At 41.7% G+C, this 17,066-nt stretch overlaps 1 protein-coding gene across 13 annotated transcripts in view; it reads left to right on the top strand.

Annotated features, from left to right (window-relative positions):
* CEP170 (centrosomal protein 170) overlaps positions 1-17,066 on the top strand; it is a 99,502-nt gene that overhangs the window by 60,899 nt on the left and 21,537 nt on the right. For all 13 annotated transcript variants that reach the window (XM_070401436.1, XM_070401441.1, XM_070401438.1 and 10 more), the window contains 3 exons: positions 6,215-6,364; positions 7,968-8,094; positions 10,702-12,531. In XM_070401436.1, the coding sequence (XP_070257537.1) occupies positions 6,215-6,364; positions 7,968-8,094; positions 10,702-12,531 (2,107 nt within the window). The remainder of the gene's footprint in view (positions 1-6,214; positions 6,365-7,967; positions 8,095-10,701; positions 12,532-17,066) is intronic.

Genomic DNA, 17,066 nt, shown 5'->3' with positions numbered 1-17,066 from the left:
GGACCAGAAACAGAATTTTTAAAAAAGTGAGTGAGCAGCAGTGTCACATAGTACACCAGAGTTAGGTATGATAAGCACTGAAGGCCTTTTCAGTTTTCCCATAATGCATTGTATTCCTGGGTGTAAAGAAGAACCTGTATTAGTATCTTCACTTGGAAGAAGTTGCCTACAGTTTTAAAAAGGATCTCTTTAAAGAGATGACCAAGCCTGGCCGGCGTGGCTCAGTGGTTGAGCATCGACCTATGAACCAGGAGGTCACAGTTTGATTCCCGGTCAGGGCACATGCCTGGGTTGCAGGCTCAATCCCCAGTGTGGGGCATGCAGGAGGCAGTGGATCAATGCTTCTCTTTCTTCATTGATGTTTCTATCTCTCTCTCCCTCTTCCTTCCTCTCTGAAGTCAATAAAAATATATTTTAAAAAAGAGAGGACCAAGCTGAAATGTCAGATCTGTGTTTTTCTGTGCTGGTTGTAGTTAAATGGTAGTGAGAGCTCTTCCCCAACCCCAGGGTTACAGCATTTGGTGGATATTTTTGTGCTGTGTGTTTATCAGTAGGTAATCTTATTTTATGCACTGTCCCCAAATTCTTCCTCTTATAGTATTAACACAAATGCCTATTCTCTATAAAGATCTCTTGAGTTTTACATCTAAGCTTACACGGAGATGCGCTAAAGCAAGTGCTGTTGACTGCTGGATTAAAGGTAATTATCGTCCCCAGTAGTAGTGGTCTCCCCAGCTCCTCCCCTCCTTCCCCCTCCCTGTTACAGCTAGAGAACCCGGCATAGCATCAGTAGTACCTATTCCTTTTCCCTCTCCACTCCTCCGTCAAGACAGACGCTGCTGGGAGAATGTGGTCAGAGCTACTTCCTAGCCTTCCACGCCAAATGAGAAAAACTTAGAGTGAGCACAGAAAGCTAAATATTAAATAAACAAGGAAAAATATGGTCATTGTAGAGGGCCTCAGGCTCTGTCATTTGCAGGGGGGAGTATTTCTGTTTTCCATACGTTTCATACCATAAAGCAGTTCTTCCAGACACTTTCCTGTGCTGAGATCTGACTCCTGTCCATCATGCCAGCAGCCTTTCCCACAAGGCCTCTGAAGAGTGCATTCCCTCCCCTCGCGGGGCCTTGTCGCTCGGTGCTGGTTCTGGAGGCAGCAGCTGGTAGAGAGGAGAGAATCCAGTACCAGGAGGACTAACTAGACCAGAGACACAGGATAAAGGCACGTTGACAGCAGCGAGTCAGGCAGCCCAAGGGCAGTCAGTACTGGGGCCCGGGGCCAGGTAGGAGTGGTGTGGGATGCAGATGCTCCAAGCCCTGAAGTTTACAGCAGATGTTAGGCCGGATCCGAGCCGGAGCCAGGGAACCGCGGATGACAGGCAACTAGGTGGGCAGTGGCAGCCAGAACCCAGCGGGAAGCAGCGCCCTCCAGATCCATTCAGACAAAATGAGATGTGATGAAATGTGTGCGGGCTGACGGGGCAGGAGGTCAGGCTAGAGCCTGGGACAGTGAGAGAGGACCTTGGAAACAGGCCGCTTTTCAAGTTGAACTTCATATTTTTCCTACTTCCTTTCACTCCAGAAACAGTCTGAGTTAATGGGCCAGAGCAAACAGTGCTTCTGAAAAGCTAAATTCTGGCAGCTCGATTTTTCTTTCTTTTATACTGATCTTTTTCCTTGGCCCTATTCACTAAGTGATTTTTCAAATATTTTTATTGGGGCGCCCAGCCGGTGTGGCTCAGTGGTTGAGCATTGACCTATGAACCTGGAGATCACAGTTCGATTCCCGGTCAAAGGTACATGCCCAGGTTTGGGGCTTGATCCCCAGTGTGGAGCGTGCAGGAGGCAGCGGATCAATGGTCCTCTCTCATCATGGATGTTTCTATCCCTCTCTCCTTCTCCCTGCCTCTCTGAAATCAATAAAAAAATATATAAAACATTTTTTTATCGGGAGAATTTACTTTTGGTCACTCTGACTGGCGCTCCCCTCGCCTACGTGGCACCCCAAGTCCTTCTTATTAAGTGTGGGAACCCTTTTCTGCCCTGTTACCTCCCAAAGCCCCACCAGGGGACCGCACCTTTCTCAGTCAGAAGCTTAAGGTTTAATAGGTTTGCCCCACTCCCTTGTCCCTGTTCCTGTGTGAAATCTGCTAGTTTCCTGGCTGGGAGCTTGTCAGGGACTGTGCCCCGTCTGGGCCCCTCTTCCCTGTGTTCCGCACGCCCCGCTGCTTCAGAGGCGCTCTCTCACCCGTATTCACCTTGCGCATCCCCATCAGATCCCCAGGTGTTATTTTCGTTATGGAACTCATCACTAGCTGGTTTATTTTCTGTCTGTCCTTTCTAGAAAGATCTTATTTGTCTTGGTCACTTCTGTATTTCTTGTACCTAGAACAGTGCCTGCCATGTAGTAGACACTCAGTATCTTTTTTTTACCACACTCAATATGAATGAGAAGAAAAATTTGATACGCTTTTTCGTTTTTATCAATATATGTATGTGGTTAGCTTTATCTTAGCTAATTTATTTTGATGAACTTGTAGATGGATCCAGTCTCACCAGGCCTCCACGAACAGACTAACCTGTATTATGAAACTAGGTTCTATCTTGATCCTAAAGTAACTTGTTGAAATGTATGGCTTAAAGCCTGTGTACGCTTAGCTTCTAATAGTATGAAAGGTACAAAAGAGTGTAGGTTGTGTCAGAAGAACTGTGCAAGTTTCAGGGGAAGTGCCTTGATTAGTAGGAGACTAGAGATGCGTTTGAGTTTCTAGCAGCTCCTCACTAATGACTTCGCACATAAGGATCTTGGCAAGAAGAGGGTGGTAAAGGAGCAGCCAGATTTTAAGGATGAAAGGAAGGAATGTGTGACCAGGAAATGAGCCATGAAAAGGAGGGAATTTGGACATGTTAACTATAGGAACATCAGAGTGAGCATCATTTGAAGATATGAAAGAAGGGTCTAATAGAAAAAGAATGCTGAGCGCCTATGGGAAAGGAAGAGATTGTGGCTATAACTCCCCGGGAGTGGGAAGAATCAAAGACACGGGATGGATTCAGGGAGAGGACACACGTTTGGAGAACATGGTTTTATTCAATAGAAGTAAAAGGAAGAATAAAGCCAGATGGTGCCTTTTTTAAAAAATTGGGGGGAAATTCACATAGCATTCACCATTTTAGCCACTTGAGTGTACATTTCAGTGGCTTTTAGTACATTCACAAGGTTGTGCAATCCTCAGCAGTGTCTAATTTCAGGGCATTGTAATCGCCCCCAGCATAAATCTCACTCCCATTAGGCAATCACTTCCTGACCCTCCTTCACTCTGCCCCCTGACAGCTCCTAGTCTACTTTCTGGGCTAAGGATTGGCTTATTCTGGACATTACATAGAAATAGAATCGTGCAATATGGGGCCTTTTGTGACTGGCTACTTCCACTCAGCATCAGGTGTTCAAGGTTCATCCATGACGTAGCACGTGTCAGCTCTTCATTCCTTTTGGTGACTAAATAATGTATCACTGTGTGCATTTATTTACTCATTTGTTGATGGAGATTTGGGTTGTTTCTGCCTTTTGACTATTGTGAGTAGCATTCTGCTATGAGCACTTGTTACCATGATGAATTACAAAACAGCTCTCCTGCCTCCATTCTGAGCTCGTTTTTTTCTAACAATTTTGTCTGAATTTTCAACTTAAAAGTTGATTACAAATAGGTCATACAAATTCTCTGTTAAGCATTCAGAACCATTTATTCCACTGAATTCTGAATTTTTAAAATGCAGTTAGAAGTGTAATACCCTTAAAGTATGAAGACAGTTAGCTTTTGAGGTCTTCTTTGCTTTCTCATGCAAGTTGTCACAAATGGATGTTTCTCTACCTACACACAAAAATGGGGACAAAAATTTCCAGCTGGCTCGGCATTGCTCCCATTAATTTCTCAAAGCACTAGCAAAAATATGGGGATGTGCTTCGAAGGCTGCTTTCCCCAGGCAGTGGTCCTTCAGGCTCATCACTTGTCTGGAAAATAAATAAAAGTTACTTCTCTGACAGATATATGTACAGCATCTCCAGTGCGTTAAAGGGAATCCATAGAACGACATCTGAGTACCCTTTATACTATACAACTCAGCTCCCTTCCTAAAAGCATTCCTATGTGTTTATGTCTTTGTCTTCCATTATCATTTCAAAATAGTGTCAGAAGTGATTTGGAGAGATTGATTATATTTTATTAGAAACTGCTGGTGCTTAGATGTTTGAGACAAGGTTTGGAAACCCATCTTGAGTATGATTAGCATTAAAATCAGCAAATCAGAAAATCGAGGTAACTTGTAACCCAACATGCAGGTCATCATCACACGTGGCTATTTTTATCTTCCACTTTCCAACTTGAGTTGGCTTTTTTTTTTCTAGTTGTAATGATAAAAATAAGGAGATAAACCAGTAAATTGGGAGTTGAGGGACTTGAGTTAGAAAATGTTTAAATTTTAAGACAACCCAAATAACTGGAGGAGCTCTGATTTGCCTTCTGTTCAAGTGGGGTCAGAGGCAGAGCACATAGAAAAATATCTTTAGTATTTCCTGCTTCTTGTTGTTAAACTAATTCCAGTGTTTAGCGAAATGAAGCAGGTTTGTCCCTTCTGTGTATGTGCCTCCATGTGTTAGTAAAGTTCCTATTTGATCTGAATGTGATAATATACAATTTGTTCTTTTTGTATTTTATTGAATGTATTGGGATGATTGATGGTTAATAACATATAGGTTTCAGGTTAAGCTTATAATGCAGTGGTTCTCAACCTGTGGGTCGCGACCCCTTTGGCGGTCGAACGACCCTTTCACAGGGGTCGCCTAAGACCATCCTGCATATCAGATATTTACATGACGATTCATAACAGTAGCAACATTACAGTTATGAAGTAGCAACGAAAATAATTTTATGGTTGGGTCACAACATGAGGAACTGTATTTAAAGGGCCAGAAGGTTGAGAACCACTGCTATAATGCATCATCTGTATGTTGTGTTGTGTGTTCAACAACCCAAGTTACCAACTGCTCTTAAAGCAAAAATAATTTGAATACTGAGCGGTTCAAGAGGCTATTAATCATAATTCTTGAAACTAGTTATATTTGAACTAAATACTAGGTAATGAGGCCATCTAGTGGTAAAATTCCCAAGTTTTAGTCATTTTGAAAATCTGACATCTGCTTTAGTAAATGTGAACTTCAGAACTTATCAGATAGATGTTTTGTACGATCATTACACAGTTTTCTAGAAATTACCTTAAACAAAGGTTTTTTTCCCTTTTAAAATAGAATGAAGTCTCCTTGGTTATGTTCTGAAGCTCCTTTCTACAAAGTGTTAATTCACACACAGGATATTTTTCCTGATTGTATAATCAGGGCCACGACTGAGTTCTGTAAATAATAAACATTGAGAACACAGTAGAGACTATGGAATGTTCGAGTTTCTGTAGTTAACATTTCTTCAGCTTCTTTGGCAAAATGGGGGCCTATTATGAGCCAGGAAATGAGTAAGACTCAGGTCCTGCCCTTAAAAGCACGTGATTGTTGGTCTCTGTATTTAGAATATTTCAAGTGTCCACCAGAGACAGTCTGCTTATTCAAAATCTGCTCATCTGTGTGATAGACCCAGAAATCTGCATTTCAAGTAAAGGCCTGTGAGTGATTTTTAGGTGCATATAGTTTGAGAATCATGCTATATCCTATACAAAGACCATACAATCAAGTCTGTTATTTGGGAACTTAGTTATATGCATACATTTAATTCATGTATGTAAATGTTAAACATTTGTGAGGAAGGAACACATAAAATCCATCATGCATTTATAGTTTCCCAACATGTTTCTCAACAATAAGAGAACAAAGACACAAACTGAAACAAGAAGAAGTGGTATGTTTTTTAACTCTGCATGATTACAGTGTTCTTGACATCTATTACCAAATGACATTTAACACCCTGAATATTTCTTAGTTGCAAACAGTACATTTGCTAAACATTCAGAAAGGACACTTACATTAACCTGAGCTGCCACTGCCCTGTTGACTGCCCAGCTTTCTCTCCACATGGATATGACCTTGTCATTAAACAAGTTTGCTCTCGTGATTGCAATTAATTTAGAATATCTTTATTTGCCCCTGAAGTTACTGATAGCATTCACATATTAACCTGACTTCTCATTTATCACATGATCTTCTCCCCCAGGTGTTTGGAGTGGATGACAGTCAGGATTATAATAGGCCTGTTATCAATGAGAAGCAGAAAGACCTGATAAAAGACTGGGCTCTCGGTTCGGCCGCAGTGATGATGGAGGAGAGGAAACCTCTGGGCACGCCTGGCTTTCACAACGCGGAGGTACCGTCTGCCCTCGGCTTCACTTCTTACATGCATGTGAATTCCCGTCATTTTAAAATAATTTTTATTTATTTATTTTTTAAAAATATATTTTATTGATTTTTTACAGAGAGGAAGGGAGAGAGACAGAGAGTCAGAAACATCGATGAGAGAGAAACATCGATCAGCCGCCTCCTGCACATCCCCCACTGGGGACGTGCCCGCAACCCAGGTACATGCCCTTGACCGGAATTGAACCCGGGACCCCTCAGTCCACAGGCCGACGCTCTATCCACTGAGCCACACCGGTTTCGGCTTAAAATAATTTTTAAATAAAATCTTAGTGATTTCAGAGAGGAAGAGAGAGAGGGAGAGAGAGAGAAACATCAATGATGAGAGAGAATCATTGATCGGCTGCCTCCTGCACGCCCCACACTAGGCATCGATGCCCTGACCGGGAATCGAACTGTGACCTCCTGGTTCATAGGTCAATGCTCAACCACTGAGCCATGCTGGCCGGGCCTCATCATTTTTAATGATATTAAGTTATATATATGTCCCCTTGTACAATACTCCTAAAAATGAAATCCTCCCAAGGTATTTGTTTCTAACAAAAGCCCAAGGCCATCATGCAGTAATTCTGTTTCTGTTCTTGGTACTGTGTTCTTTCAAATTAATATTCTGTTATCAGTGAGGGAAAATGTTAGCTTTCAGTAAGCAGTGAATGAGCTGTACGCTCGCTGCTCTAATTGGCATTATTAGAGAAAACAAACAATATACACGGCTCATACTTTCTAGGAGGTCATGATTCAGAATGGAAACCTATGCGAGGGCGTGCCTGATAGATGCAACTTGTGACCTCAGGCAGTGTCATTAGAGAAGAGTGAAACTGGTCAAGGATGGCTTAGTGAAGGTGGTTATAGAGTCAGCATGGTACGGCAGGGCCAGAAAGACCCGAGTTCAAATCCCAGAAGTGTCACTTCTGACTTGGTCACTTCCCCTCTCTTTCTTCAGTTTTCTCATCTCTACAAATGGTATCCTATATTATAAAGATGTAATATGCAAATGGTCGTTACGCCGTGAAACGTAACGACTGACTGCGTAACGACCGGATCAGGTATCAGCAGGAGGGTGGGACAGCAGCTATAATCAGGCAGCAGAGAGCTACAGAAGGGGGCAGGGCAACAAGCTATAGGGGGGTGCGGGGCGGAGGGAGCTACAGGAGGGGGGGGGCAGCAGGCGGAGAGCTATTGGAGGGCAACAGTGAGCTACTGGCGAGCTACTGGCGCATGGATTCGTGTGCAGAGCTACTAGTTTTTAATAAATCTGTTTGCCAGGAGTTTAATAAGGTGTATAAAGCACCCAGCATAGTAATTGCTTGTGTTGAGAGTCTACCCCCTGGTGGTCAGTGTGCATCATAGCGACCAGTCGTTCTGCCGTTTGGGTGATTCGCATATTAGCCTTTTATTATATAGGATGAGGAAATTTAATCAATGATAATATAGGAATCTGAGGTTTAAGTATTGCTTTGTGTGACAGGTTAATGTGACTAACTGGAATTCTCTGCCATGAGAAGCAGATTTGAACAGACTGCATTATCATGTTTCCTTGTTTTCTTCCTTAGGAAAGCACAGCTGCATCTGGAAGCAAGCGCTGGGTTTCACAGTGGGCCAGTCTGGCTGCCAACCACACGAGGCATGACCCAGAAGAAAGGACCGTGGAGTTGTCTGTCCCTGTTCCTTTAGAGAATGGTATTTTCTGTGTGTGTCTGTGTGAATAACACATCAGTCTTAAAAACAAGCTACATCTATATAGTGAGCAGTAAATTAAACCCAGATAAGCATATCCACATATATTCATGCTTATGCTCCATATATCATTTTAATTTCACTAACGTGGAAATCATTAAAATTAATTCACACTGGTGCTAGAGATAATTTGTAGATGAAGCACATAAATACACAAGTGTATGTAATGTATATGAAAATTTTAAAAGACCAACACAATTCCAAGTCATCCCATACAACAAATATTTAAGTGCTACTTTCTGCCATACATCAATAAAAAAGATTTTACTTAATCTACTAACTGCATCTTTTGCAAATCTATGTAATGTGATTTTTATTACCTTTTAATTATATTTCTGCAAACTGAAATATAGGTTTTAAAAAAAACACACACAAAATTATATGCCTCTAATGGTATTATTAGATTCAGTTCATTACATTCTTATTAAAAAACCCTCAAGGAGAATTTGCATGTGGTTGTATTTTTTATCTGTATTCTTTGTTATCCTTAGAAATGGAAATAGACGTTTATTTTGTCTCTGGCTTGTGGCACCCCCACAATCTGGTTTAGGAATTTTGTAAACATTAGTCAGCAATTCTTTGAACAAGATACACGACCGTGTACTAGGAAAGCTGTAGCCTTTACCAGTCAGGAATTGTAGTGGTTATTAGTATGGCCAAAGCGTTTGGAAAGACAGAATAATTTACAGGTTGGTTCACAGAAACTAGTCTGTGATTGGGAAACAGAGACCAGATGGAGGAGCTAGGTACATTTACAGAAAGAATCCACTATAAAATTATTAAGTATTAACTATGGGAAATAACATTCTACCCTTGTTATAAGAAATAGTAGACTGCCCTGACTGGTTTGGCCCAGTGGGTAGAGCATCAGCCTGCGGACTGTAGGGTCCCAGGTTCGATTCTGATCAAGGGCATGTACCTTGGTTGCGGGCACATCCCCAGTGGGGGGTGTGCAGAAGGCAGCTGGTTGATGTTTCTCTCTCATTGATGTTTCTAGCTCTCTGTCCCTCTCCCTTCCTCTCTGTAAAAAATCAATAAAATATATATTTAAAAAAAAAAAAGAAAAATAGTAGACTGCCCTGGCCAGTTGGGCTCAGTGGATAGAAGGGTCCCAGGTTCCATTCCGGTCAAGGGCATGTACCTCGGTTACAGTTTTGATCCCTCGCCCTGGTCAAGGTGTGTGGGGTAGGCAACCAATCGATGTGTCTCTCTCACATCAGTGTTTCTCTCTCTCTCTCTCTCTCTCTCTCTCTCTCTCTCCCTCCCACTTCCATCCACTCTCTCTGAAAATCAATAGAAAAATATCCTCGGGTGAAGATTAACAACAACAAAAAGAAGTAGTAGACCTTCATTATCTCTTTCCTATTGTAAATGAATTTATTTAGATGAGCTGATGAATCCTTTTAAATATAAAGTGTTCTTTTAAATATTTGTCCAGTGTGAGAAATGCTAGAAATATACAAAAAGATAAAATAGCTGTTATATTTTAGATACTTCAAGTAGCAAGGAGATAAGATATAAAATAATTTATGATTAATTACTCAAAGTTAAATCAGTAAGTTTAATATTTTCTTGCATCAAAATCATTGTATTGCTATGAAATTTAAATGCTAAACTTTTAAAATTGTAATGGGGAACAAAAGACCTATAAAAGCTATATCTAGCATATTTTCCCCCACTTATCTTCAAAGATTAGGATGCTCTGTGTGTTAATTTATATTTCTCTGAAAGATATGTCCCTCATTTCGAAACACATTCCATTTATTCAGGAAAATCCCCCGTATTTTCAAGTTCTCTTACATGAAAACATGAATATATGTATTTTCTCGCTGGCTTCTGATTATTTGAAAAAGATAAAGTGATCATGTATTTCTCTATGAGGCCTTAATATACCAGACAACCATAATTTAAAATCCCTGCATTTGTAAAATTATGACCAATCCTATCAGCTTTTTTCATACTTATAATTGAAAAAATTCTTCTAATCAGCTTTGAATTTTATTTTTAGAAAAACTTGTTAAAGTCCGAGTTTTCTGTTTTACTTTGGAAATCCAATTTATTCTCTCAGGTAGATAAAACGCTTATTAAAAATTAGGTATATTCTTCTTTACCATGTCATTGAAAGTATAGCAAGTCAACAGGTTTACTAGGCATTCTTTGTGCAATTCTGTAATCTCCTAGTTAGTCTGTTATCTTGAGCAGAACTTAGAGGATGGGATAAGTCACAAACGCAAGAGTGACCATGGTGAGCTTCCGTAAAACACATTAAAAGACAAGGAGGCAGCAGATCTACATTTCAGATCAGACGACCCTCATTTTCATATCATACAGTTTACTTTCCTGCCTCCCTGGTCAGTCATCTGCCTGTTTGTGCACTTGGCACTGTACTTGCCTTTTAAACTACTCTGTCACAATGCTGGCTTATTTAGTCAAGGTTTTATTTTATACTTAAGGCTTTGCTTCACTTACACTTCAAACCCCAGTGTAATATGGTGTTTTTTGTATTTTCACTTTTGGCCCTGATTTCTGCCTTGTGGTTCTTCTTTGCAGATGCAGATTTCAGCGAGTCTGGCATTTCCGTGAGAAGCAGCGGCTCCGCAGCCTCCCTGGCTGGTCATGGAGAGAGGAGGCGGCGGACCCTGCCCCAGCTACCCAACGAGGAAAAGGCTCTTGAGAGCTCCCGAGCCAAGGCCCTGACGCCGAGGTCGGAGATCGGGGAGAAGCAGGACACGGAGCTTCAGGAGAAAGAGGCCCCGACGCAGGTATACCAGAAAGACAGGCAAGATGCCGACCGAGCCCTGGGCAAGGTGAGCAGGGCGGTCAATGGGGAGACCCTGAGAACAGGGGGAGATCACAAAGCCCTCCTGCACTTGGGCCTCTCCTCTCCTGGGAAGGAGAGACATGAAGCTGACAAGGAAGCTTCTTTGGTTAAGCAAACATTAGCCAAAATTCAACACCCGGAGCCAACGGAACAGGCACAGTGGGCACCTACTAAATTATCTTCCAAAAATGCGTCGGGTCCGGTAGAGAGAAGTAGGGAGGAATCCCTTAGACAGGAGTCACAGCCTCATGAAAAAATCCCAGGACATTGTGCAAGCAAAGGAGAGAGGGCGATGCCAAGTGAGGGCAAGCGCAGAAAAGCCGATGAGCTTCTGAAAGGCCACCCTCCCAAGGGAGGGGACAAGAAGGACTCCTCCAAGCCCTTAGTGCGACAAGGAAGCTTCACCATCGAGAAGCCCAGCCCGAACGTCCCCATCGAACTGATCCCCCACATCAACAAGCAGACGTCAGCGACACCCCCTTCCTTAGCGTTGGCATCCGCCAGTAGGCTACGCGACAGGAGTGACTCCATGGACGCCGACTCCAGTCTGGACACCACCCTCATTCTGAAAGACACAGAAGCAGTCATGGCTTTTCTAGAAGCGAAACTGCGAGAAGATAATAAAACTGATGAAGGCCCAGAGACCCCCAGTTATAATAGAGACAACTCGATCTCCCCAGAATCGGATGTGGACACAGCCAGCACCATCAGCCTGGTCACTGGAGAGACGGAGAGGAAGTCAACCCAAAAGCGAAAGAGTTTCACCAGCCTCTACAAAGACAGGTGTTCCTCGGGGTCTCCGTCCAAGGATGTTGCCAAGTCCTCTTGTGGTGCTAGGGAGAAGGTGGAGAAGAAAACAAAAAGTCGCTCCACGGATGTCGGGTTGAGAGCAGATGGGCGGAAATTCGTCCAGTCCAGTGGGCGCATGAGACAGCCTTCGGTAGACTTGACAGACGATGACCAGACCTCCAGCGTACCTCATTCTGCCATCTCTGACATTCTGTCATCTGATCAGGAAACTTACTCTTGTAAACCCCACGGGAGGACTCCACTTACCTCAACTGATGAGCACGCACATTCCAAGCTGGAGGGAAGCAAGGGGACCAAGTCCAAGACATCCCCAGTGGCCCCCGGCTCGGCCAGTAAGTCCACCACCCTCCCCAGGCCGCGGCCCACCAGGACTTCCCTCTTGCGCCGAGCACGACTTGGGGAAGCTTCAGACAGTGAACTTGCCGATGCTGACAAAGCCTCTGTTGCTTCTGAAGTGTCCACAACAAGTTCAACATCCAAACCCCCCACGGGAAGGCGGAACATCTCGAGGATTGATTTGTTGGCTCAGCCTCGGAGAACGAGGCTCGGCTCACTGTCCGCTCGCAGCGACTCGGAGGCGACCATCTCCAGGGGTAGTGCCTCTTCAAGGACCGCAGAAGCCATCATTCGAAGTGGAGCCAGACTAGTACCGTCGGATAAATTTTCTCCGAGAATTCGAGCCAACAGCATCTCGAGGCTCTCAGATTCCAAGGTCAAAAGTATGACCTCAACTCATGGCTCACCTTCAGGTAAATTGGATCCAGATATGTTATAATATTAGCATTATTTATTTTGTGTTCTGGGACTCCTGTTTTAAAAAATTAAATCTCCAGTGTTGTTTCCCCAATATTCAACAGAAAGGTTACTCTAGAGAGAGTTTTTTCCTATAAAAATTATTTTAGCTTAGTAAGTAGAAAATTCAGAAGTCACATACACTTCCAATCAATATCCTGGAGTAAAATAGAGATTTCAAAATTAGACAAATACTGAAATGATCTTGGAGATTTAATTGTCTAGTTCAGTGGTTCTCAACCTTCCTAATGCTGCGACCCTTTAATACAGTTCCTCATGTTGTGGTGACCTCCAATTTCATTGTTACAAATTGAACATAATTAAAGCATAGTGATTAATCACAAAAACAATATGTAATTATATATGTGTTTTCCGGTGGTCTTAGGCGACCCCTGTGAAAGGGTCGTTCAACCTCCAAAGGAGTCGCGACCCACAGGTTGAGAACCGCTGGTCTAGTTGGTGAGATATCTGGATTTGTCTGTCAAAATTAGATAGAAATGATTATCTGGTTTAGATCATAGGAATTAGCACTTTGTTCCTAAAAGCATGTGTTTAACTTTCTAGTATCCTCACCTAATTCAAAGCCCTTATGAACCTGAAGAAAAGCACTCTGCATTTTCTTACTCCTTTCAGAGCTGAATGAAATCATCAATATTTTGCCCTTTTTTCCCCCTATTTATTTTGAAATGTCATATGCCTTACTTATACTTTTAAAAGGTTGAGCTGTTGATGGTCGGGCAGGTGAAACTAACCCTTGATTTATTTCAGTGGAAGAAGATGGATTCGTTAAGAAGCCCCTAAGCTCGTGGGTCAGAGTGGGCTGTAGAAATATAACGGCTTCTGAGCATCATCTCACAAAGCACTATCAAATTTAACCACAAAACCAGCTGTCATTAACATAATCTTTACAAAAACTACATATTCCCCACCAGATTTTAACTGCTTCTGGCACGTTTGTCTGTTTCTGTACTTCACATTGAGAGCTGAAGCCCATGGAAAAACTCGCGACCCCTTTGGCACTGACACAGATATTTGGGTGCCCTGTAGACATGGTCTTATTACTTCATAATCAGCCTCAGATGTGGGTGTGGCTGAAAAGGCCTGCCTGGGGGTTGGGGGGAGCCAGCTGTTAAAAACTTGAAGGTTCTTTAGCCTCAGACAGCAAATATCTCAGCGCTAAGTCCTGGGTTAGAGTGATAGGAAAGTCGGTAGGCAGTCTTTTTGTTTTTACATCTGCACAGTAGAGCCTGCAAGACCTCCTCCTCTCTCTTCACTGCTGCTTCCTACACTCTATTCACCTTTCCATCTCTGTCCTGGTCAGGGGGTGTGGTGATGGTGGTCCTACCTGTGGTAGGAATGAGTGTAGGCTGAAGGTAGCATATACTCATGGTTCCACAAAGAATACAAGCATTTTCCCCATTTCCCCATCCTCTTGTTTCTGCCCTTCAAGTTTTAGTTCGTGGTTCATAGATTGATTGCCAAGTATTTTTTAATGTTTTTATTGATTTTAGAGAGAAAGGGAGAGGGAGAGAGAAACATCGATGTGAGAGGAACATCCATCAGCTGCCTCCTGCATGCCCCCTACTGGGGATCAAGCCCACAACATGGGCTGTGTCCTGACTGGGAATCAAATTGGTGATCTCCTGGTGCATAGGTTGACACTCAATCCACTGAGCTACACCAGCCAGGCTGATTACCAAGTATTTTTTTATTTTAAATATATTTTATTGATTTTTTACAGAGAGGAAGGAAGTAGGATAGAGAGTTGGACACAGGGATGAGAGAGAAACATCGATCAGCTGCCTCCTGTACACCCCCTCCTGGGGATGTGCCTGCAACCAAGGTACATGCCCTTGACCGGAATCGAACCTGGGACCTTTCAGCCCGCAGGCCGACGCTCTATCCACTGATTACCAAGCATTTTAAAGTAACTACTACCATCTCTTGGTTTATGTTTACTCAGTGTTATACTGTTGTTCCTTATGGCTCTACCTCTTCAACTCACATTTGCTTTGTGCCCATTCTGTGAGGTGTCCTCTGATATGTTGCTTGTTTTGTCACTTCATCTCTAAGTTCACAAAGCGTTTCGGTACCCCCCTGTCCTGACATAGGTGGTAGCATGGGCTGTGTGTTACCCAGTTGCATGGGACACCTCCCCCTCTGTCCTCATTGTAGCTCTTTTTTTTTTTTTTTATAATTTTTATTTCTTAAAGTATTACAAAGAGTATTACATATGTCTCCTTTTTCCCCCCCTTGACATTCCCCCGGCCCCTACCCCCCACCCCCCCCCCCCCCCCCCGCCCCGTGTCTTGTGTCCATTGGTTAATCTTTTTTTTTTTTTTTTTTTTTAAATATATTTTATTGATTCTTTACAGAGAGGAAGGGAGAGAGATAGAGAGCTAGAAACATCGATGAGAGAGAAACATCGATCAGCTGCCTCCTGCACATCCCCCACTGGGGATGTGCCCGCAACCCTCATTGTAGCTCTTAACACACAAGGATCTGGGGCTGCTCCTCAGTGTCTGACTTAAGGGCTTATCTGAGATGCAAACCAAACGTGATGACGTCAGCAAGTCTAAGAGGCAGCTGTAAGATGTCACATTATCCTCACGTCTTTAAGGATGAGTTTTGTTCCGGCTTCTTTGAACACAGAGCTTGACAAACATGCCGTTTTCTGTGTCCATAAAGTACCTAAGTTGTTCACTGACATTCTCTAGGGCACATTGAGGTATGAGATCTTGGCCTTCATACTTAAGAGCAGTGTGTTAAATAATTAAAATCATGCGGTGTAACAGCTGGCAGAGTTATTCTGTTCAGGTAGCTAAGGCAAGAGATGAAATCACTTGCTCTGGTCACATAGCTATGAAGAGGCAGGATGAGAATCCAGGGCTGGACTCCACTGCATTATTGTCAGGGGCACATACGAGGCCAGTACACAACATGAAGGTCATTGTCATTCTGACCTTTTACCAAGTTCATGTTCCTCCTGATGCCACATTCCCCGTCAGCACCTGGGATTGTATATCTAGATTCTCCCAAGATACACATTTATATTTTATCTAGAAAGACAGTGGCCAGAATATGTCAGTCAGTGGTACAATATTAAAGTAGCTACATGGGGTGGGTAGTTAAAAAACAGACAGACAGACTTTTATAATGTTGCTAATTGAATTGTCTTTGATATTATGATATTTGTACCTAAGATAGTCATAATATCTTTGGTGGAAAAAGAAAATAAAATTCTTAGCTTCTGAAATATGATTTAAAGGAATATGTGATTAGTGTTGCTATGCATACTATAAACTTTAAAAATCTTTGAACTATCTGATCCTAGAGCCTATGATAGAGCCCAAATTGGCATATGTAAAAATAATCCTGTAATAATTCATATTTCATATTTTAGGCTATGCCTAAAAAAGGTTTTCAAAGAAATATATATGATAAAAACAGAAGAATGAAAATCTCTTATTTAGCAAAATTATGAGTGAAGGTTTTTTAATACTTCTTTAATTCTGATGTAATATTTAACTAGTTTAACTAGTTTTTTCTCAAAAATATTCCTTCAGTTAACCTTTAATATCATTATATAGAAATGTCCAGATCTATATTAAAAATATGTTTTAAACTAAGTACCCTGAATTATCAAAATAAAGCAGTTGATTTTCATTATGTGTTCAGTACACATTCTAAAAAATAAAAACAACACGTTAATATCCTTAGAATTTTTTTAGACTGCTTTCCCTTTTTTATTCTAGTCAAAATTTATAGATGGGGGGATTAAATGTTGGGTATTCATGGCTTAAGCCATTTGTCAGGGATCTTTTCCTCATGATCTTATTGCTACATGCTCGTAAAAGCACATATGAAACATGTTTGTGGTTTAATTTCCCACAAAAGTATTATTATATGAAGCATGAAGATGTGGTGCTTGTCTGAAATGCTTTTGTTACATCTATAAATGTGGATGTATTTAAAAGGCAACAACGTTTTGGTAACAGTAAAAGAAATCAGACCATTCGTACATAAATGAGCCTAATAATTTTTCCATTTTTTAATTTTCTAGATCATGGTATGTTTTTATAGTGACTGTAGTTTATTACTTCCACAAGAAGGGAGTATTGCATAATTGTATAACTAAAAATAAGCTTATAATTAATGTAGCTGAGGTAATTTTCAGGTTAGCTATGGAACTAATTAAGCCCATCTTAGAACTTTCTCTCATTTTATTATATGTGCTATTCAACACCAACCAAGAAACCTCTCAGAGATTGGCCTTTCCAATACCTCCATACATACTTTCCATCAAATGATTTATCTGAAATGCCTTAGTAATGCCAAGATATCAAATAAGCCTAATGATATCAAATTAAACTTAATTCTATAAATGATTTTACCTAAGCAGAATAAAATTCAAGAGGCTGAAGTAACATTTTTCTTCAACACAGGTAGAAATCTAAAAGTCTATTGTTCTATGAGAAATTGAGGGTGCCTT

The sequence above is a fragment of the Myotis yumanensis genome, unplaced genomic scaffold (genome assembly GCF_028538775.1).
Source record: "Myotis yumanensis isolate MYYU_CA2020_CCGP unplaced genomic scaffold, mMyoYum1.0.hap1 SCAF_22, whole genome shotgun sequence".
Lineage (NCBI taxonomy): Eukaryota > Metazoa > Chordata > Mammalia > Chiroptera > Vespertilionidae > Myotis > Myotis yumanensis.
Note: the sequence above shows the minus strand (reverse complement) of the source record. Positions and strands in the feature narration are given on the sequence as shown.